The 22,086-nt window shown below is 38.9% G+C and overlaps 2 protein-coding genes across 4 annotated transcripts; one reads left to right on the forward strand and one right to left on the reverse strand.

The window, feature by feature from the left end:
• Positions 1-133: 133 nt before the first annotated feature.
• LOC101744506 (protein pigeon) lies at positions 134-19,561 on the forward strand. 3 transcript variants are annotated; one of them, XM_062668535.1, is made up of 15 exons: positions 208-262; positions 329-415; positions 754-1,179; positions 1,822-1,961; positions 4,573-4,704; positions 6,317-6,487; positions 7,420-7,600; positions 9,194-9,498; positions 10,703-10,879; positions 12,223-12,423; positions 12,634-12,795; positions 13,569-13,759; positions 15,380-15,594; positions 16,624-16,827; positions 18,184-19,561. In XM_062668535.1, the coding sequence occupies exons 2-15, from the start codon at positions 355-357 to the stop codon at positions 18,333-18,335; spliced, it is 2,718 nt and encodes a 905-aa protein (XP_062524519.1). In that variant the 5' UTR covers positions 208-262; positions 329-354; the 3' UTR covers positions 18,336-19,561. The 3 variants fall into 3 exon arrangements, with proteins under 3 accessions (XP_062524520.1, XP_037867051.1, XP_062524519.1); XM_062668536.1 differs by lacking the exon at positions 329-415 and having other exon boundaries at positions 134-262; XM_038011123.2 differs by having other exon boundaries at positions 195-415; positions 16,630-16,827.
• Positions 19,547-21,887, reverse strand: LOC101739501 (replication termination factor 2). Its single transcript, XM_004926182.5, has 4 exons — positions 21,632-21,887; positions 21,354-21,533; positions 20,772-20,981; positions 19,547-20,246 (listed from the first exon to the last, which is right to left on the reverse strand). The coding sequence occupies exons 1-4, from the start codon at positions 21,698-21,700 to the stop codon at positions 19,722-19,724; spliced, it is 984 nt and encodes a 327-aa protein (XP_004926239.1). The 5' UTR covers positions 21,701-21,887; the 3' UTR covers positions 19,547-19,721.
• Positions 21,888-22,086: the final 199 nt, after the last annotated feature.

The raw sequence follows: 22,086 nt of genomic DNA on the forward strand, positions 1-22,086 counted from the left end.
CAGATTTTCCGTGGAATGAATCAAGGTTAAAAATCTTTATTGTTAATTCTTCATCTAATTTTTTTCGAGTGAAACGAAATGTAGATCCAAAATCAACGCTTCTTTTTGATTGGACAGTTTGTGTCTGTAGTGATACAGGAATACCAACAAAGTCGTATTAAAATTATTTTCTTTTTGTTGGCAAAAAGCATAATCCTAACTTCAGACCACATTAACAGCTGGGCGCCAGCTGATGGAAAATGAGCGAGAAAAGTCAATAAAGGTGCGTTGATTCAATTGATAACGTGGCGATATGATGAACTGTTGTTATTATTTGTAAATGTAACAGGTGAAATTGAAAAAAACTATTTTAAAATGGCTGTTCAAAATATTGCGGTGAAATTGTGTGGAATACTTCAGGCAGCAAGTGAGGAGGGTATGTTGAAGCTTTGCGTTATGGATTGCTATCTCAATCGGGCCTGACGCTTTAGTTAAAAATATTGTCGACTGCAGGTTGGCTGGCCTTAAAATGGTTTCTAATTACTTACATACTCATTTACTTGTGTTAATTGGTCAAATAAATTTAAACATTTATTAATAATATTTTCAAATTCACTATATGTAGTTCTAATGCTGTAATTCCAGACAATATTATTTTATTTATATATAAATGAAACTATTAACTACAAAAAAATAAATGATTTTACGAAAAAAAGGCAGTTAGAGCAACAGCCATCCTCTAAATATATGTAAATCGAGAAAAATGCTTTTCAGAAATTACAGCACGAGAGTGGCGTCTTTTAGGACAAGAACAAGATGGTTCACAACTTCTTACTTGGCTTTCAAATACAAAAAATAATGCGGAGGTCCTCAACATTGGCATATATGTAAATAAAACCAAATCTCTGACTATTCTACACACATTTGACAAGAAAACTAATATCATACAAGCTTCAGTGAATGCGACACAAAGTCTTTTAGCATATGTTGTCAAGAAACTTCCAACTGATGATGCTGAGGCAAAAGAGCCTTTGTACTGTGCTTATTTAATGTGTTTACTTCCTGACAAAGAAAGAGTCAGTGAACAAATTGAAGATAGCTCTACAAAACAAATAATGGTACAATATATATACGGGAAGAGTAATAAATACAGCCCTGGTATAAGAAATGACAGATTCCTGCTGTTCAAACATTTGGAATGTGAGTTTGTTTAAGAATAAGTAATAGATTAAAAATATATATTTTGCTTAATAGTCAATAAGTTTAACAGCTAGCTCTATCTAAGATATCTTGGTACAGTAAAACTGTACTGTAAGTCAATTATTTATTTCAACATAACCTGGTTCAGCAATTAAGTGTATGATGCATTTCAAATTCGACTACTATAAAATAAATGTTAAGCTAGAACACAATTTTGTACCAAGCTCAAATAATGCAACCGTTTCAAAACATATTGGTAAAATAGCAGTGCAACAGATATAGACTATCTTAGCTATACTCATATCTATAGCTTGTATCGCTTATATCTAAGCTATACTCATATCCTATTTTGAACAGTGCTAGTGTCTGTGTTAAAATAATTACTTCTTATCTGTAGTAAATGAACTGCTGGATAATGCCACGTTATTAACTCCCTTCGGAACACAAGTGGATTAGAAATGATTGTTGTCAATGCAATTCTTTTGTTTGATGAGATTGCAAACAGGTTACCAACCATGTGAATATAACATTCAGAGCAATTCATAATATAATTTTAAAGTAGTTTTTGCATAAGTCTCTGTCCAAAACTGTATGATTTCACGTAATAAAACAAATCTAATACTTTATAATATCATATTTCAGACATAAAAATATATCGCACGCCAATGTTTCTAAATGAATATGACGATGGAACAGAGAAATGGGGCTTTGATGGCATATATCCTGAACCGGAAACCATTGTAAAAGTTTTTTCCTGGGCTCAGTGGGATTGTGTTAATCAGGTAAATATTCAATCAGACTTTTTATTCCGTTTCTTCTGAGAAATGTGACTGTTACGTATTCTGAAGGTTAGTAAAGCTTACGCTATTCTTCTTCTTTAAGATTCCCTGACTAATGAGGATTGAGAGTATGTATATTGTATTGTATGTATGATATGTCTCCATTGACTTCTGGCCCGCGCCAGTTCAATACGGACGGATGTAAAGTTTCTCCTGTTGTCTCTGCAATACTCTACACCATCGTGTTGGAATTCGGCCCCTAGAGCGCTTATTGCATCTGTTCCACGATCAAATGCTACCCCAACTCATACAAATTTGATTGTATTCTATTATAAACGTGCCTATATTTTAATAACTGTGTGGTACTGTCATAGTACTTATACAGTTTATAATGGATACTGACTTACATCCAGTGGTTGAAATTCAACTTAAACCAAGTGGTACCCACTAGATTTAAATGCATTTTTTCTATTGCATTTTCTATTTGGATAAGTTTTTTATAATTTATTGTAAAACAGCATGCAATTTAAAAAAGATAGGTTACACTTAAGCTCGTCTATAGCTACGAAAGAAAAAAGACAAAAAAAAGTTTTTGCATTCATGACTAAAGACAAAAATATTTAGAATTCTTAAAATAAAACATAGAAACGAATAGAATATAATAGAATATCAAAATATTATAATAATATTAAAAAGCCTATGTCACTTTTATTTAGTGCTGGAATATTAGCGTCATTGTGTGCATTGTCATATTTTATTAATTTTTATTAAGTAGGTACCTAAGGTCTTGGTTTTGTCGTTGAACTTTATATTAGCTTCAGGTTGTTCATTGCAAATAAAGCCCGCTCTATTTATACAGTTTTATTATTATTGATGCTGTAGGCAGAGGATACGTCCCATTTAATGGTGATTGGTCTTTACCGTGGCTGATGACCGTCAGCAATACCAGACGTATAGCTAAACTGCTGTCTAACAATGACCTATGAATGTTACAATGCCTCTTGTCTCTCTGTGTAAAGCTATTCACACTCCGGTCACCGTCCTTGTCGAACCCGTGGCTTGCGACGAAGGCCTCGACGAGCGAATTAACCCATAGACACAGCCCACTGAGTTTCTTGCCGGATCTTCTCAGTGGGTCGCATTTCCGATCCGGTCGTAGATTCTGCGAAGCACTGCTCTTGCTAGGGTCAGTGTTAGCATCACTCCGGTTTGAGCCCCGTGAGCTCGCCTACTAGTTAAGGTTACGCTGAAATAGCCTCCCAAGGCTATCAGCTTACGTAGGAAAAAAATATATTCAAAGGTGAATGAGCAAGAGTGTTTTCATCGTATTATAGGGTACTGCGACCCCTATTGGAAATTCTTAGTCATAGGGTCCGCTTTTTAGGTGCATTTATATAAGCCCTGGACCATACATGAGTCCATTGTCCAGAATAGGCTCAGGTTAATTGAGTCGACTATTATCAAAGCCGGGAATGTGACTTTTGGACAATTATTGGTAAATCAGAAAAACGAATTATTGACTTTGTATTCCATTGGCAGTCACAAAACTCTTCTGAACGACATCTTACATAAATAACAGGTTAACTATTAACCTTTATTTAATGCAGGTTTTGAACCGTATTCTTTGAAGGAGACGATTATATTCAAAAAATCAATCTGTATTGACATATCAATAACATTTTTTTGTCTAAATGCACAGATTGCCACCTTTGATAATAGACGACTCAATTACAACAAATAACTTTAACATGGAGATAGTCCAAGGATTTAAGGAGAGAATAGAATTTCTAAGTAGAAGTGGTATGGACGAAAGCATTATAGTAGTCAACTCAGACCTAATGGTTGATTATTCCTCTTGCAGTATAGGTACCTCATCATTTTGAAGTTTATTTAGTTAGTGTCAGTATTCTAGTTCATTTCTGTTTCACAAGTGTCCCACTCATGTCTTTCTTCAAACTATGCTTAAATGATTCCTAAGCATGACTGCAGGGCATAGTTTTGCCTCTGGCATTGCTGATATCCATGATTAATAGTGAACACTCACCATAAGCCGGTCAGAACGCACGTCTGCCCAAAAAAGCAATAATAAAAGTGTATATAGTAACCAGACCAGCATGGCAAGCATACCAAAAAACATTGAATATATGTTACAAGAACGCACTGGTCACAGTGAACGAAGTCGAAGTCGTCGTGGCCTAAAGGATAAGACGTCCGGTACATTCGTATCTAGCGATGCAACAGTGTCCAAATCCCGCAGGCGGGTACCAATTTTTCTGATGAAATACGTACTTAACAAATGTTCACGATTAACTTCCACGGTGAAGGAACAACAGTATGATGAATATGAATTAAGTAAAACAACAAGGGCATAATGTTTAGGTTATTAATATCGGCGCGGGGAAGATAACCTTACATCCTGTACTGACAATATAGAGTGAACGAACCAGACCGAACATAAAAGTGCTTTTGGTATAACGTAACTTATACTTTAGAACCAATCCATAGACCCTCGATCCGAGCAGCCAGCCGTGGAAAAACTTCGTCTATATACCCACATACTGAATTATGGTTCAATAACATTATATTTCTCGTTCAACGGGGTTATTACGTTTAGGTTTTGTACCACATTCATTTTCGACAAGCATCGCAGAGCTTCGCTGAGGGCGAGGAGGTGAAATCTCCCTCAGAAATTACGCCCACTCTATCCGCTCTACAGTTCCACGCCGATCTCCCGCACGAGACTGTCGTAAGTGTGTTTCAGATCAATGTTATGAATTCCGCGTCGGATTTTTATTGTTAAATATAATGAACTAGCGACCCGCCCTCGCTTCGCTTCAGAAATTGTAATTTATTATTGATTTTTCCACTATTTAATGGATGTTATTATACATAACTAGTCAGGTCATAAGTATTGTCACACAGTAAAAACTTTTCTTTTAGAATGCTGGCCACAAAAAAGTTTATTGAATTCGAATTTCAAATTGTTCATGAAAATAAAAATTTTCAATAAAAATAAAAATTTAGAATTTTACTCCTTTTTTAAATATGGAGTGGACGCTTAAAGAAGACCGTGTTGCAGTTATTGCGTTGCATCGTTGCGGTTACGCGCCAATTAAAATTTTTAACATACTCAAAATTTTGAATATAACCAAAAGATTCGTTTATCGTACCATCAAACGATACAATGAAGACTAGTGTAGATGACAGGTCAAGAAGTGGTCGCCCCGGTCTGTTAGGACTCCAGCAGTGATAAAAGCTGTGAAGGCGCGAATTCAAAGAAATCCCAAACGTAAGCAGAAACTGTTGGCCCTTCAGATGGGGTTAAGCAGAACCACGGTGAAAAGGGTGTTAAATGAAGACTTAGGGCTTCGGGAATATCGAAGAAAAACAGGACATCGTTTGAATGCTCGTCTAATGGACCGGAGACTGAAGAGATGCCGCGCTTTGTTGAAGCGGTACGCGGGAAAAAAACATCGGGAAATTATTTTTTTGGATGAAAAAATTTTTACCGTAGAAGAGAGCTACAACAAACAAAATGATAAAGTGTACGCACACAGTAGTGAAGAAGCGAGCAACCGTATTCCACGTGTCCAACGAGGTCATTTTCCATCCTCGCTCATGGTATGGTTGGGAGTTTCTGATTGGGGCTTAACAGAGGTACATTTCTGTGAGAAAGGTGTAAAAACGAATGCAGCTGTGTATCAAAATACAGTCCTGACGAACCTTGTGGAACCTGTTTCTCATACCATGTTCAATAACAGGCACTGGGTATTCCAACAAGATTCGGCGCCAGCTCATAGAGCGAAGAGCACACAAGACTGGCTGGCGGCGCGTGAAATCGGCTTCATCCGGCACGAAGACTGGCCCTCCTCCAGTCCAGATTTGAATCCGTTAGATTACAAGATATGGCAACGCTTGGAGGAAAAGGCGTGCTCAAAGCCTCATCCCAATTTGGAGTCACTCAAGACATCCTTGATTAAGGTAGCCGCCGATATTGACATGGACCTCGTTCGTGCTGCGATAGACGACTGGCCGCGCAGATTGAAGGCCTGTATTCAAAATCACGGAGGTCATTTTGAATAAACTTTAGTGTCATAAGAATCTATGTTTTGTTAAGTTCATTTTGGGATATGAATGGTTACATAATGAATAAACTTGTTTCAATTATTTTACATTAAACATGTGACAGAATTTATGACCTGACTAGGTATAAACCTTCCTCTTCAATCACTCTATTAAAAAAACCGCATCCAAATCCGATGCGTAGTTTTAAAGATTTAAGCATACGTAGGGATATAGGGTCAGAGAAAGCTACTTTGTTTTATACTATGTAGTGATGCTACCGATGTTTGAACAAGGTGAACATCCCCCTAAGTCTGCCTCACGTATCGAGCTCGGCGGAGGGGGCCGCTTGCGGGGCTTACGAGGACGATCCTATACCATTACGAGTCCACGACTGCAGCCTCGACTTGCAGATCGTGTGCGACCAGCGGGGCGTGTTGTGCATCTGTCATCACTACTTGTACAAGGTACACAATAGTAGTGTTTGATGTATGTATGAATCGCACTAATGTCATTCTCATGATAAGCCTCCACATAAATTCTAAACAACAATATTGGGGCCGTCGATTTACCGAGCAATTTCATCAGCTCGTTGAAAGGGAATATCCCTTTGCCTATTTCTAAAAAGTTAAGTAGCGATGTCAACCAGATATGTAATGGAAAAATGTAAGGAGATCTGTCAAAGGTATCCATCAACCGTTGCTGGCTGTCGCTAATGACTGATTATTAAAATTAATTACTAAGTAAAACCGGAGACGATTCAGGTTGACTCGCTAAATATTAAATGAAGTCCCATTACCATAATTACTGTTTTCGCGGACTGTGCTGCCTTGTTAGTACTGCAAGAGTCACCTTATCTGAAACGCCGAATGAACTGAAACTTTAAACAGCTTAAATTCATTCTAATAAACGAATTGCACACGCTTCGTACACAAACAAACAAACCCGCAGTTATTGATTTTAATATATGTAAGGATATACACAGGCTGTTTAATGCATGATTCCACTGCGTGGTAACACTTCACTTTGTCGTGGGGTCGATAGCGGCATTTTGATTTTTATTAGACGGCCTTATTCATCAGAAAATCAAATATTAAAACCTCCGACCGATCGAATTACAAAAAAAAAAACATCACATTGAATTAATAAACTTTTTTTAATTCATTTCAATCAAATTATTTTAAAAAAGACATACAAAGTATTTTTAATATCTAATACCATAGAGTTTTTTTAAATAATTTAAGATATTACTCTCTGTAATTTTCTAGAACCCCTTATTAGCTTTAAAAAAATACGTGATTACTTTTCCTTGACCACGCGAGCGAAGCCGCTGGTAATAATAAAATAAGTTGAATAGGTATAAAAAGTCAATGGTACCATAATAATTATAATCTGACAGCCCCTAGACGATTCCGCCACATCCCTAGTGCTGGAAGACAGCACGGACCTGAAGGACTCCGGAGTCAACTTCGCGTATTCGATAACCCTGCTGCATCACGGCTGCGTGGTGCACACTGTAGTGCCGGACCTGCCGTGGGCCTTGGCCAAGTCGTTACGGCCATCTTACACTTTATACGAAGGTAAATCTATGCTAATATATAAATCTACAGTGGTTTTTACGGATGTTCCGTTATAACTACTGAAACATGCATCCCTTTGACTTGAAACTTGGTATTCATGTAGAAAATACATGTACTTAATGGATAGGATTAAATATTTATACGAGTGTTGGACTCCCTTCACCAGTAGCGGGGGCATTAATGATGAGATTCTTTGTGGGGGTGAGAAATAATAATGTTAATTTTAAATGCCCAGCGAAGCTGATGGGTACAGCTAGTATCTTTATATTTATATTTTCTTAAATTTATATCTTAAATATTATATTTATATCTTTATATTTTCTTAAACTTTCCATATACAAATTATCAAAGTAATTTATTCTAAGGGAACAAGTGAATCAAGCTAGACTATTATAGAATCCTTCTTCTTGCGTCGTTCTCCTCATTACTGTGGGTCGTGACTCCCCCGCTGTATCAATCTCTCTTGTACGATTGTTCTCCATCTGCTGCGATCCTTGGCCTCGTGGAGGGCATCGTGGATTTTGATGTCCAGACAAGACCGAATTTGGTCCGACCATCTCGTGGGACTGCGTCCTCTGGGACGTTTGCTCTCTGTCTTGCTCGTCACCATCAGCTGAACAGGGTTGTGACCTTCTGTTCGAGCAATGTGTCCAAAAAACTCCAATACTCTACTAATGCTCTCTCTACTAATACTCTTGTGGAGAGTCTAGTTTTAACATTAAGCTCCTTTAGTATTGTCACATTCGTGCGAAAAGCAGTCCATAGATTATAGAATAGTGCCATTTAATGCGCATTGCTTAATGTTTTGAAGTAGTCGTGGCCTAAAGGTTAAGACGCCCGGTGCACTCGTATCGATCGATGCGACAGTGCCGGTGTTAGAATCCCGCAGGCAGGTTTAGGTTTAGGCCTTTAGCAAATGTTAGCGAATGACTTCAACGATAAAGAAAAAACATAAACATAAAAATCGACCCGCTAAAAAGAAGAAGAATAATTTTCGTAATGACTATAAAATTGAGACATAGACCACAAGTCACAAAGTGGGTGGTGCATTCTCATTTTGGTATCTATGGGCTCCGGTAACCACTCAACACCATTTTGTTTACTCGTCTATACAATATACCAATTTTTTTCGTTCAACATAATGAACTGTACCGCTATTTGATGCCAATAATTATGGATCGAATATTTTTGGTGAAAATTTCAAGTTGAATTGACCAATAGGATAGATTTTAGATATTTTTGATGTTTAAATATATTTGTGATTTTATTCAATTATCATCTCCAGAGCTAGCATTTCAATTTCAAGTTGAATTGATTGATCGAAGTTTTATAGATTTTAGATATTTTTGAAATTTAAATATTGTGGTGATTTTATTTAATTATCACCTCCGCGACTCGTGGCAACCGAAGAAATTTATTATCTTATGTGTTTTTTTTTAAATGCTTCGATGGGTGGACGAGCTCACAGCCCACCTGGTGTTAAGTGGTTACTGGAGCCCATAGACATCTACAACGTAAATCCGCCACACACCTGGAAATATAAGTTCTAAGGTCTCAGTATAGTTACACGTAATCCTTGATTGTTTTTCACAGAAAATCATCTTTTGGTGAATATACCGATGCTGTACACGCATCTGATAGACATCAGCCTCCACCACGAGCCGTGCTGTCACATCGTCCTGCCGGTGGACGAGTGTGACAGCGGGCCCAGCCTCGCGCCCCTGCTGGGCTGGGGTCAGCACGCCATGGTCGACCTCAATACTCTGGACGTGGTGGCCATGGTCATCCCTGAAAAGGATTTGACCGCGACGTTCAAGAGCAACACGGCCATAGAAAATAAACTCGCCATCATACATTACTTGGTGCAGCACGAGAACAATATGGAATTGGCTGAAGAGGTAACTCGGTTTTCTATGTTGTGGAAGTCATAAAATAGTTACAAATTATTCTTAATAAATTTACAAGCTAAACAAAAAATGTGTGCATAAAAAACCTACATAATTATAGTGGAATAACAAAAAAACAGTGAGCATTGTTTTTATGTATATAATCATTGAAGACCATCAAAAAGTATATGGCTGTTAATAATCGTTTCCATTTACCGTTGTACTAAAAAAAAAGTGTAAAGTGAATAGGAGCTTCAGGTGGCAACACAAAAACTGTTAATAGAATATTTCCTTGACTCGCGTCGATCGATGACTTATGTTTCATTACAATAGCACTTTTATTTTCCCCTTCCTATCAATAATAACTGTTATGTGACATTCTGTATCAATAGAGATCTTTGAAAACGAGGTACAGTGCTAATTGAGTTAGAGGAATTTTTCGAATCGTATTAATTATATTAGAATGCTGCTGGTTTTTTGGTTACGATTACGATAATGGTTTCTTTCGATATTTCTGTTGTGCAAAATATTCCATTATATCTTTAAAGTAAATTTTTTGAAGGATATCACTTTCTATGCCCATAATTGACAAATTACTCAGCCGTTCTTGTAACATTGTTGTTCGCAATTCATTTTTTATTCTCTTATGCTGCGAAAATGACCGCTCTCGACTACAATTGGTAACCAAATTGTCGGTCCTTCGGGTGCCCCTGAGAATGGGGGCCCTGGGCACGGGCCCCGTGTGCCCTTATGGTAAAGACGGTATTGTTCACGGCAGAAATAGGCGGGGCGGTGGTACCTACCCGTGCGGGTTCAACTCACAACAGGTCCTACCACCAGTAAACCAGCAGGTTTGTAGGGCGGGGCAGTCGTTGTAACTACACTGAGACCTTAGAACTGATATCTCAAAGTGGGTGGCGCATTTACGTCGCAGATGTCTATGGGCCCCAGTAACCACTCAACATCAGGTGGGTTGTGAGCTCGTCCACACATATAAGCAATATTTTTTTTTTTTGTAAAATTGGTACCCGCTTGCGGGATTCGGACACCGTTGCATCGCTACATACAAATGCACCAGACTTCTTATCCTTTAGGCTACGACAAATTCAGGTGGTAGGTGTCTATGGGCTTCGGTAAGCACTTCGCACGATATGCCACGAGCACGTTAATCGCAGTAATGATGATGATGATGATGATGAGGATGAATGTTGAACAGCTGATATCGTGGATGTGCCTGAATCAGCGCGGCGGGCTGGGCTCGTTCCAGCGCGTCATGCAAGAGTACCTGGTGGCGACCACGTGCGCGGTCACTCGACGCTCGCTACCCTCTTCCGCACTGGGACTTATGAAGATGCTTCCATTCATGCTGCACCTAAAGTTTTCTGATGTCAAGGTAATGTATATACGACATTTGCAGTCAAGTAACCAATCAGCGAGCGATGGAATAGCATCCACGTAATGGAAGGCCAGAGTTAAAAGATAGGGAGAATACGAGACGTTGAAAGTTTATCAATAATAGCATTAAAATTAGAAAGGCGTTGCTACGAGGTGTGCTTCTGGGTTTTTAACAAAAAATGCTTTTGTTGCCAGCTCTGGGATAATCAAAATTAAAATTCCCATCACAATTTACAGAATATTGTTCAGTTTTCACAAATATCTGAATATTCACGAATAGTCTTTCGCCTAACTTCCATATTGCCGCTCATATACGCCCCACCCTACACTAGAACGCAGTCAAACCTTCCCCAACGTTCTTGTGGACGATTTCAACTATGATCTCGATAGTTCTGTGAACTGTGGGCCCTATTGGCTTCAGCTGTTATTGGACTGTTTGTTTGTTAGTACTATTGTTGGCTAAGAGACAACTCCCGCTGCCACTTGGTGCACTTGTATTGAATGGAAGATAATGAAGGCAGACAGCGGCTTCGTTGTGCCCTTGACGCTCATGGGCGATGGTAGCCATTCACCATCAGGTGGGTAGTATGCTCGTCTGCCTACTAGGGAAATAAAACAGTATTGTTATCCCCAATAGAATAAGTAATACTTATAATTAGTTACCGGAATATTAAGTACAATATACGGAACCTTATTATGCGAATTAGGTGACTAGATTACTACCATTTTTTAAATGATTTTGATTAAAGTGGGCGGTCAAAGAGGTTACGTAGCCGGGTGTGTGGACTGCGACTGTTCTTGCAACTAATTATGATGCTGTTTTAAGACATTGATTTTTAATGCTGCTTACTGTTTCGCTTAAAATAATGTCGATTACGACCACGAGTTCGACGAGCGAACTAACCCATAGACATAGCCCACTGAGCTTCTCGCCGGATATTCTCAGTAAGTCGCGATTCCGATTCGGTGGTAGATTCTGCGAAGCACTGCTCTTGCCAGGGTTAGTGTTAGCAAATTCTCGTAGGTTGAGAGCCCGTGAGCGCACCTATCCGTCCGGGCGAATCAGGAATAGTCTTCAGCTACTAGCGAGTAGGTAAGGGGGAAAAAAGGTGTTTACTGTTTGGAGTAAAATAATGTAGTTAATCAAACATCCGAAATATCATTGAAGGATGTGAGGGTACGCTGATTTAAAACGAATAAATAATGAAATAAGAAAGCGAGGGTAGGCAGCGGCTTGACTCTGTCCCTGGCGTTTGTAAATTCCATGGGCGTCGGTGACCACTTACTGTCAGGTGGGCCGTATGCTCGTCTGCCTACAAAATGTAGGTTTCCTTTTGTCAGGTTCGCGACATGTGCGTGTCGGTGAGCCAGGAGAAGCTGTGGAGCAGCAGCGCGGTCGTGCTGGCTCCTCGGCAGCGCGTGTGCCAGTTTTCCGAGGACGTGTGGACTAGGGTCTGGGCGTCTCTGTCCGCTCCGTCAGTCACCCGTCTACATCCGACCGTCGTCACCGATAAGCTGCGAGTGAGCCTGCATTGTTACCAGGTATTCCACAAAATCTTAGTTTTTTTTCCTTTTATTGCTCTCGTGGATGTCAAGACCTCCTCCTTGCGTCGATAATCCTCAATGCTGGGGGTCGTGGCCTCCTCTAATAACTTTCTCTTGGATTACCTGGCCTACATGGTGTTAAATGGTCACAGGAGCCCATAGACAGCAATAGAGCATCGAAATTCTATATATAATAACGAATTTCAGCCGGAAGCGTTGTCTCGGTGCAGCACCCCGCTGTCCCCGAGCGGCCCGGGGCCCGCGCTGGGTTCTCAACGCCGTTCGTCGCTGGGCAACGGGCAGGACCTGCTGCCCTTCTTTGAACTGGACGTGTGCACTGCCAGCAAACAGGAGCATATAGTGGCTGCGGTGAGTACTCATCGATAATCAGCACTTAATAAGGGTCGCGAAAGAAAAAAAAAACAAACACTTCCACAATATACACTTACACACAACCGGTACGCATTTACATACATCACATTACATTTGGTCCCGACACAAATTTCAGCCGTGTCGATGCGCACCAGTCGACTACATTGGACACACGCACCGAAAACCGGTTTGCTGTGACGTCGGGCCGATACGTCGTCGTCCGCGCAAAGCACCGCGCTGACTTCAGTTAGAGCCTACCCACATCGACTAAAGTTTCGTTCTGATAAATTTGTGTGTGTACGACATTTTCAAGATAAGTCTTCGGATATGCAAGTTCCGAATAACAACATTCGGACCGTCGGTCTACCGAGCAATATCAATGGTTTGGTAAAAGATCATCCCACCGTTGTTAAACTTCTCCAAAACTTTATGCAAACGTTTCGATATGGATTCAGTTTATAGAATTTCCAGAAGATTCTGCTGCCGTTTAGAAACCCTTCTTCGGCGTCTAGTTGTAGGAGTCGCTATCCGCTATTTTGCGGGTCGCAGCTCGTAGTGAGCTAACGCGTTAGTTTGGTTAGTGACGGTACTTTGTGCTCTGTGCTAGTTTTTTTACGTTCTCGATAGCGTAAAAGTTATATTTGCATGGAATGGGATCGTTTGCGTACGTTTGCTGCTAGGGGCGCTGTTCCAACTGCATACAAAATTGGCTTAACTTTTACGCTATCGAGAACGTTAAGGAACTCGCACTAAGCACACTGGTGGCACAGAACTTGCGCGAGGTGAGCGTGCACCTGATGCGCGAGAGCGGCGGCGCGGCGGGCGTGCAGGGCGGCGTGCACGCGGCCGCCACGCGCTGGGCGGCGGCGCAGCTGGATGCCGCGCGCGCGCTGTGCCGGGCGCTGTGCCGCGCGCTCGCCGCCGTGCCCGCGCACCAGCAGCAGCGCGGATTCACTTTCATGTAACATTCGACCCTCAACAGTTCGCTTGCAGAAACTTGCCCGTGTCGTGCGTCCAACAACAACACTCTCATGGTTTAATTTCGAATTCGTGTTTAGTGTATAAATAAAATCAGAGGGATGAGCGCGAATAACTATCGAAAAAGTATTTGTATCGCTATCGATAAAAAATGTCTAGGATTTAAACCGCGCCCCTATCGTCCGTAAAAAGAATTAATTTCAGCAGCACCGAGCACGAATGCATTTATTTGCTTTCGTTTCGCAGTCGAATCGTCACGTTCTCGAAACTCGAAATTTATACTTATAATCGAGAGCGCGAAAATTGTTTTGACATACGGTAACGTAAATCTCGAAGACTGGCTATCGAGTACCGAGTATCGAGTTTTCGTATCGAGGACTCGATACATTACGAATTTTTTTGCTTGACAGAAACAACTCGAAAATATTTTAAAGCCGATGATCGTTGATAAATAATATGGAAGCGTATATATTTCATAACATAACCGCTATGAAAGTACGGGTGTGAGATAACAAGATGTTCGCACCGCGCACGCACTTGTAGCGATATTTAAAAAACGCCTTGCTATAATATTATCTTATAAAAAAATTGATTTAAATTATTTTTTCATCACATGCATTTTATTTTGACAAATAAACACGAGATTAAACTATGAAAGTATTGAGACAGTGTTTTTTTGCTTCGAAATGTTTTGTTTTCTTGGTAATCGACTTCAAAAAGAGGCGATTATTATTTTTTAGCTTTGCTTTTTTTCGCACTCTATCTAGTTCGTGTGGTACTTTTAAATGATTGATGCGTTGTTTTGATGCAGCTTCTGTACGTAAAAATTGTTTCTTTTATTATTCAAGTGTTTTGTTTCGAATGGTCTTTTTTATTTGGTGTTCATGTGTTTTTGTTTTGTTTTAGTACGAAGCTGTTTTGATTTTCCTTTTCTGACCGTTAGTGTTGTTACAGCTTGGTTTTCTGTATCTAGCCTTGTGTGTAGCTTCTTTTTTTTAAATCAGAGTTGATCCGTGCCAACCGATTTTGTTTCTTTTAGTTTGATTTCTGTGTGTGTTTTAGCTTTTTTTATCTTTCTGTTTGTCGTTTCATTTTACATTATCACATTGTTTCTTTGTGGGGCAGCACTGTGTTAAATATAGCTTTATACGCGAGATAAATGACAGAGCTACATACATATATCTCTAGGTTTAGATTCTGTGCAAAAAAATCTATTATCGAATGAATAAGTCGAATGAAGTTCATTTGTTCTTTACTTATACTAGAAACGTCACTTTGACAGCTGTCACGTGCATCAAGCTATATTTGCTTAACTATGGGTAGTTGTTTGAGCCATGAAGCGGTTACATGTTGTGAGTTCAAAGGTAGGACGACTTACTTGATACTTTAATTTCATATCTCACAAAAAGTGGTTTTAATATGGGACTGAGCTATTTAAAATACAAAAAGATTATGAATAGTTACTGATCTAAGTCTAAGTTAACAGATTGGTAATGTTTGTCTATTTTTTTGGTGCTCCATTTAAAATCGTCAAAGCCGACATCGATTTTATTTGACTTGTAACTACATTTTTGTTTGAAAAAAAAAGTAATTTTCCTTTCAGTGACGATATGGATCCTAACCACGCATACATACTGTTCAAAGTCCTAGAGCAGTACTACCTGGCGACCGACTCCATAGCGTTCCCTGTGCCGCAAGGATTCACATCATTCTTCACGTACTTGGGTTACCGCACTCTGCCCTTTCCCGCCTTCGCGCAGTACGTGCACAGGAGCGTCTTCGAACTGCAGATCGACGTTCTGAAAGCTATCGTGACTGGTGAGTGCAACTAAACAAAACAGCCATTAAATGTAATAGCATACAGAACGTTGTAAAATGAATTTATCGTGGGGTGAAAGGCTATTTCAAGCTACTACGACTAACTGAAGCTATGTGAATTCTTTTTTTTTTCCTGCCTATGTTAATAGCCTTGAGACGCTATTTCAGCTTTACCCTAGCGTGTAGGTGAACTCTCGGGACTCAAACCGGAGGTGTTGCTAACACTGGCCCCAGCAAGAGCAGTGCTTCGCAGAATCTACCACCGGATCGGAATCGCGACCCACTGAGAAAATCCGGCGAGAAACTCAGTGGGCTATGTCTATAGGTTAATTTTTTTTTCTCCTACCTACGACGAAAGTTCGGTTTTCGTCCCGGTGTACAGGGAAGAAAGTCTAAGTTTTCCTCCCTCGGTACTGGCAAGTGCGCATGCGCGTTAGTGTCTACGTCTGCTCTCACGCACCTAAAATTCTCCGCCATTGTTGTGCTCGGGTAATTTGCAATATTGTGTTTAGTGTAAAAGTGAAATAAACAAAAGGCAATAAAATTTAATAGTGAAGTATTAAACAAAAATGTGTTCATCAGACAGTTCTTATTCAATTAGTAGTAGTAGTTTATTTAAAAATTAAAAAACAGTTACATTGTTTTTTTTTATGAAAATATTGTTTAATTACTGTTCAGCCTTTTTTTTACATATTTTGCAGAAATTGCTAAAGGAATTTTGAAAAAAAACTAGCTTATTAAAACTTTGACTTAAAAAAAAACAATGCCAAATTCACAGCAAATAAATATTTAATGGTTATTTATAAATGTTAGGCTAAGACACGCTATTTTAAGGAATCTAGCTAGTAGCTGTAGGATGGAAATGATTTTAATAGACCTAGAAATATATATTTTTTGCGCATCGAATATGGTTATTGCCTATCATTTATGTACAAAGCAGTTATTATCGCTTAGTCACGTTTACCTTTAAAGCGTCGATATGCGTGTTTAGTAAGAGCTTTTTTCGTAAGCAATTACGATTGTTGTCAGATAAAGAAGAAGACAAGTGCAGCGTGAACAAGAAGCTGCGGCTGATTCAGGTGGCGGGGGAGGGGCGCGGGCGGCGCGCGCTGGCGGCGTGGGGCGCGCGGGCGGCGCTGGTGCTGCGGGCGCGCGACCACGCCGCCGCGCTGCTGTCCGGCGCCGCGCCCGCCCGCCACGACCGCGCGCGACACCGCCCCGTCCGCGACACCGGTACGTACAGAGGCGGATTATCCGTAAGGCAAACTAGGCATGTGCCTAGAGGCGCGAAGTTACAAGGGGCGCGCGAGCTCAGAATTTTTAAATAAATATAGAAAATAACATATCAATGATTAAGAACTAAATGCTGATCCATAATCTAAATCTATAATAGATTATATTGCACAAGCATCGATATACTCGTATTATGCAATATTGCGTTTTTTTGTATTTCATTGACGCATTAGCGTAAGTACAAGGGTCCTGATCTACTAAAGTCTAGGGTTTGATGATACAACGTCATCGTAATTACAAAAACAACTAGTTAAAACTTATAGTATTATGATGACCATTTATGGCCGGTACAGGGGCGCCGATAAAGTGATTGCCTAGGGCGCTCTGGACCTTTAATCCGCCAATGAGTACGTACGCGCCATATTGAAACCCCGGCCCTAGAGACACACTCCTTGCACATCCTTCACGCCATTACGGATCCTCCCGATCCATTGACGGTGCTTAAGTATAAAATGTAATATTAAATCGTAAAAATAATTTTAATTAATATGTTTATGACTAGAGAAAACATTAAATACTAGATTAGTTCATTCGTTTGTTTCCCAAATATACAAAGGTGACAAATAATGGTTTTTTATAATACTTGTGCACGCGTCAACAGACCCGACTTCTCTAATGCAAATTGTAAGCTGTGTTGAAAGATCTGATATTTAACTCAGTTTTATGAGTTTAAGGTTCCCAGATGATCTAAGAGAAAACATACATTGGAGGAGTGTCAGAACTTAATCGTTCTTTCAAAGACAGGAAAGTGAATGGCTCAAATAGAAAGTACAATAACATATATATTAACCACACCTGAAACCCCCACCGCGTGGACATCTCGTAAAAAAAGAATTAAATATCGCTCGAGGGTCTGGAGCAAAAATGGTCAATATTTTTAACACAGCCGTGCTGTGTATTGATATTTGAATAATAATAAATATTTACTAACAATCACGCCACGTTAACTGGTCCCGTGCTAAGTTCGTAAAGAACTTGTGTCACAGGTACCAGATAACGGAAATAAATGTAAGATTTTCATTATACACATATTTAATATACATCCATAACCCTGGAAAATACATTTTATATTTATCATACAAATATCTTCCCTTGGCGGGATTCGAACCCGTGACCCCCTTATGTAGTGACCATGTCACTTACCACTACACCAGACGGCCGTTCATTCGTACAAGTAGGTTCCACTATTAGGTACCATTATTTCTGCCGAGAATAAATCATGCGTTTTGGTTGGAACAGTGCGGTAGCCATTAGAAACAAATAGACCGATTATTAAGTAATTAGTTATTCCGACAGGTATCGCAGCGTTGCCGTCTGGAGAACGTCTTTCACCGTTGGACACATTCCTGGATCTGCTGACGGCCAAAGCAAGCCTCAACGAGCTGGACTTCAATCTTATAATAGAGGCCACTCTAGCGTCAGTGCAACAAGACAACAGCGTTGCTTAAAATTAAGGATGCAGTCACGCACCGCCGTCGGCATTGTCTGTCTATTAATTTCGATTTTAAGGGTCCGTTCACACAGACCGGCTCGGAGAGCATCGACCCGCTTTTTTCTTATCGCACAGACCGGATCGTATACGTTTGGAAGCGGCCGGAGCGGAGTTTTTTACTGGTGGTAGGACCTCTTATGAGTCCACATGGGTAGATACCACCAACCCGCTTATTTCTGCCGTGAAGCAGTAATGCGTTTCGGTTTGAAGGGTGGGGCAGCCATTGTAACCTTAGAACTTATATCTCAAGGTGAGTGGAGCATTTACGTTGTAGATGTCTATGGGCTCCAGTAACCACTTAAAACCAGGTGGGCTGTGAGCTCGTCCACCCATCTAAGCAATAAATAAATAAATAAATTGCCAACTATTTCACATAGACAGACTGAAAGAGATCTGAAAGCGTATGCGCACGCAATGGGAGCCGATCGGCTAGAGCGCGCAATCGGATCTAATTATTTCACAGTCAACGCGTTCAAGCATTCTTAATGACAAAAAAGTGCACATGCAAAAATAAACTTTACTACAATTACTCAAAACTCTGTTTCCAACGTGATAAAAATTTGTTCTCTCCGAGCTGGTCTGTGTGAACGGACCTTGATAGTAAATTCTAGTTATGATCTGTATTTGACATGAGGAGCGGTGTATTACAAGCTGCTCAATCGACTAAAAAATAAAAAAGATTGGTGACATCCAACAATCTTCTAGCGATACTGACAGGGGTCGTGTCCCCTAGTTTGCACCCCACTGATTTAGAATACTTCGTTTAATTATTCGCTATGTGAAGTTATTCCTGTGCAATTTTAGATTTACAAATTTTAGAAAGATATTAATTAGCATTATTGATTTTTTTTAATTCGACTGTGTTGTGTCGTCTCTGTACACGTGAATTAACTGGTATCTAGTTGAGATTTATTGTTAATTATTTATTTATTACTAGTCTTAATTTACTTGTAGCTGTAGACATGAAGACTATGTTTTTCTTAGAAAATTTAAATACATTCCAATTATATAAGTATATGAACGCTAGTAATTTACTCTCAAACGATTTTAGTGATTAGAACTGGTGCCAAAGATGCACAAATTTTTAGAAATTAGAATTTTCGGCTCTCATTTGATTTCTGTGCAATTTATTCGTGCAATATAGAGGAATAAGTTATAAATAAACAATTATGAAAAAAATAATTGTTTTTTATTCATTTAATAAATTCTAAGCCATTAATATAGATCACATTAAAATGTCATACTTGTTAACATTGTAAATAAACCATCAGACACATGAAAATACATGTGGAGTATGTAAACAATGACTCAAGAATCACTGGACTCCACTCTGTGACCAGTGTCAGTTGTAGAATGGATTGTACGTGATCCAATGTGCTCTCTCTTGTTCCTTCTCATCTTTGTGTGATGTAAATAATGATTTGTAAACATCAGTGGCCTTTGGATCTTTTGCAATACTGTAATCTTTCTTTGTCTTTTTGTATGATGGATCCTGAGCCAGTTCAGTTGGGGCTGCTCTCTTTTGCGATCCAAAATGTCCTCTAGGTTGTTTGTTGGGATTGAATTTTGGTAAAGACAATGGAATTGTTTCAATTTCTTTTGTACTACTTGTTCCAGCTTCTACTTTAATCTCGCTTTTAACTTCTGTTGACTGCTTCTCTGCTGTCTTACATGGATTATCTTGAGAAGTCGATGGTCCTGAATTGATTTCAGTTTTAATTATGGACTTTTCCAGTTTCTCTGCCTTGTTCTTTTTAATGTTTTTCCTGTTTGATACTCGAATTGCCATCTTGTCTTTCAGTTTTTCAATGTCTTCCTCTGTACCATTAAGAACAACTATGTCATTATCGGTGAATGGTTGCTGACACTGGAAACAGAATGGAGTGTGATGTAAATAATTAGCTAATCTTATAATACATCCATCCTTAAGCGCAATCTATAATAATAATAACCTAGTTGCATCTATGTGAACACTACTAGAGATATGAAGTGGAATTTTCAATTGTATTGTATGTCAGCTATCCTAACATTCACACTAGACTGCATTGATATAACCATAACTTGATATGTTTGACTTTAAGCTTATAGAAAACCCAAAACATTTTTTCTTGTATGATATTTTATACCATATATATATTTTAATCAGTATTTTTCTAATCAGGAAATTGAACATTTAAAATTTTTAGTATCTACAGTACAAAATGAATGTATTTTTATGGATGTAATAAAAGTTACATTCTAACATACACTTGTAAAAATAGAACTTTGTTCTGTAATAAAAAAGTATTTATCATCCTATGTAGTCACATCTTTTTTGAATTAAAACTATATTTCAACATAATTTTCACTTAATAGTTAATCTTTTCAGATATTAAAAACCATTAGGTCATACCATATGGCACAGGTTCTGTCGGACTTCCTTCAGTGCCCTCTCAGCAAGCACACAGCCACAGCTCCAGAGAAAAACAAAACGAAATTTTCCAGTCATCTCCAAGCCACTAATAGGGCAGATGTAAGGAGCACTCCCATTATCAAATGTCCCATCAGTATGGTCTGTAGGAACATATGCAGGGTTCTTGACTAGTTTCAGATCTTTAATATCCTGGAATAAATGGGTAAAGCAATTTTTGCATTTGTTCTTGATACAAAATTAATGTCTATTAAATTATATTGGTTTTTAGATCTATTTGAGGACTGGCGATATCAACTTGTTACTGGCATCTTTGATCTTGCCACCATAATAACTGCCATGACAAAATAACAATTTTCAGAATAAATTATCAAAAACCAAATGGGACATCAAGTTAATGGCTGCAGATCTGCTAGTTTTATCCGTGGACTCGTTTAATACTGTGTGTTACTTGTTTAATATCAGGCTTAACAACCTAGGTAAGCTTAACTAATAAATATATCTAGTGTTGTTGAAAATGGAAATCAAATCAAATAGTTTGTATATAGCCATATGATTACTGACCTTCAGATTTTTAATGTGATTAATTGATTCTGGCCTAGTTTCCTTGTCAAGTAGTGCCTCAAGAACGGAACTTTTGCTGTAAAGTCTTCCAAGACTGCATGCCACTATTGGTTCTTGTAGTATTTGCTGCGAGAGCGCACAATTACGCCACTTGAAACTTCTTTCAGCATCTTTATCTTTCTTTGAAATAAATTTAACAAATAAAACGTCAATGTAAATCTTAATTAAAAGGATGATGAATTGATGATCAATCAAGGATAATGTTCATGCGATTATACCTGTTCTGGCTTCTTTTTCATTCGAACGAGCTCATCGCGTCGAGGAATTGTACCGCCATCACAACCCATTTTGTGAAAAATATGTGTTTTTTCACTATTTCTTTATCCAAGACAAAACCAACGTTGTGTTATTTTTGCCTTGAATTTTTACTACGGTACATAAAGTCGTATTTTGTATTAGACGAAGTCAACTGACCAAATATATTATGTGTATAATCTATGCAACTGACGTTTACTGTGCTGTCAGTTATTGATTAAAAAAAAATAATGGATTTTATGACCTGGTAACTAAGAGCTTTAGGTCATGTCTTATTTTTATGAAAAATGTTATTATGGAGTGAAATGAAATGAGATGAGATGATATAGGATGAAATTTAATCTCAGTAAACTGGTAGTCATTTACTGAGATTTTTTCAGTAGATTTTTTGGAGGATCCCGAGAAGTTACGTCCAGCG

The sequence above is a fragment of the Bombyx mori genome, chromosome 5, assembly GCF_030269925.1.
Source record: "Bombyx mori chromosome 5, ASM3026992v2".
NCBI classification, from domain to species: domain Eukaryota; kingdom Metazoa; phylum Arthropoda; class Insecta; order Lepidoptera; family Bombycidae; genus Bombyx; species Bombyx mori.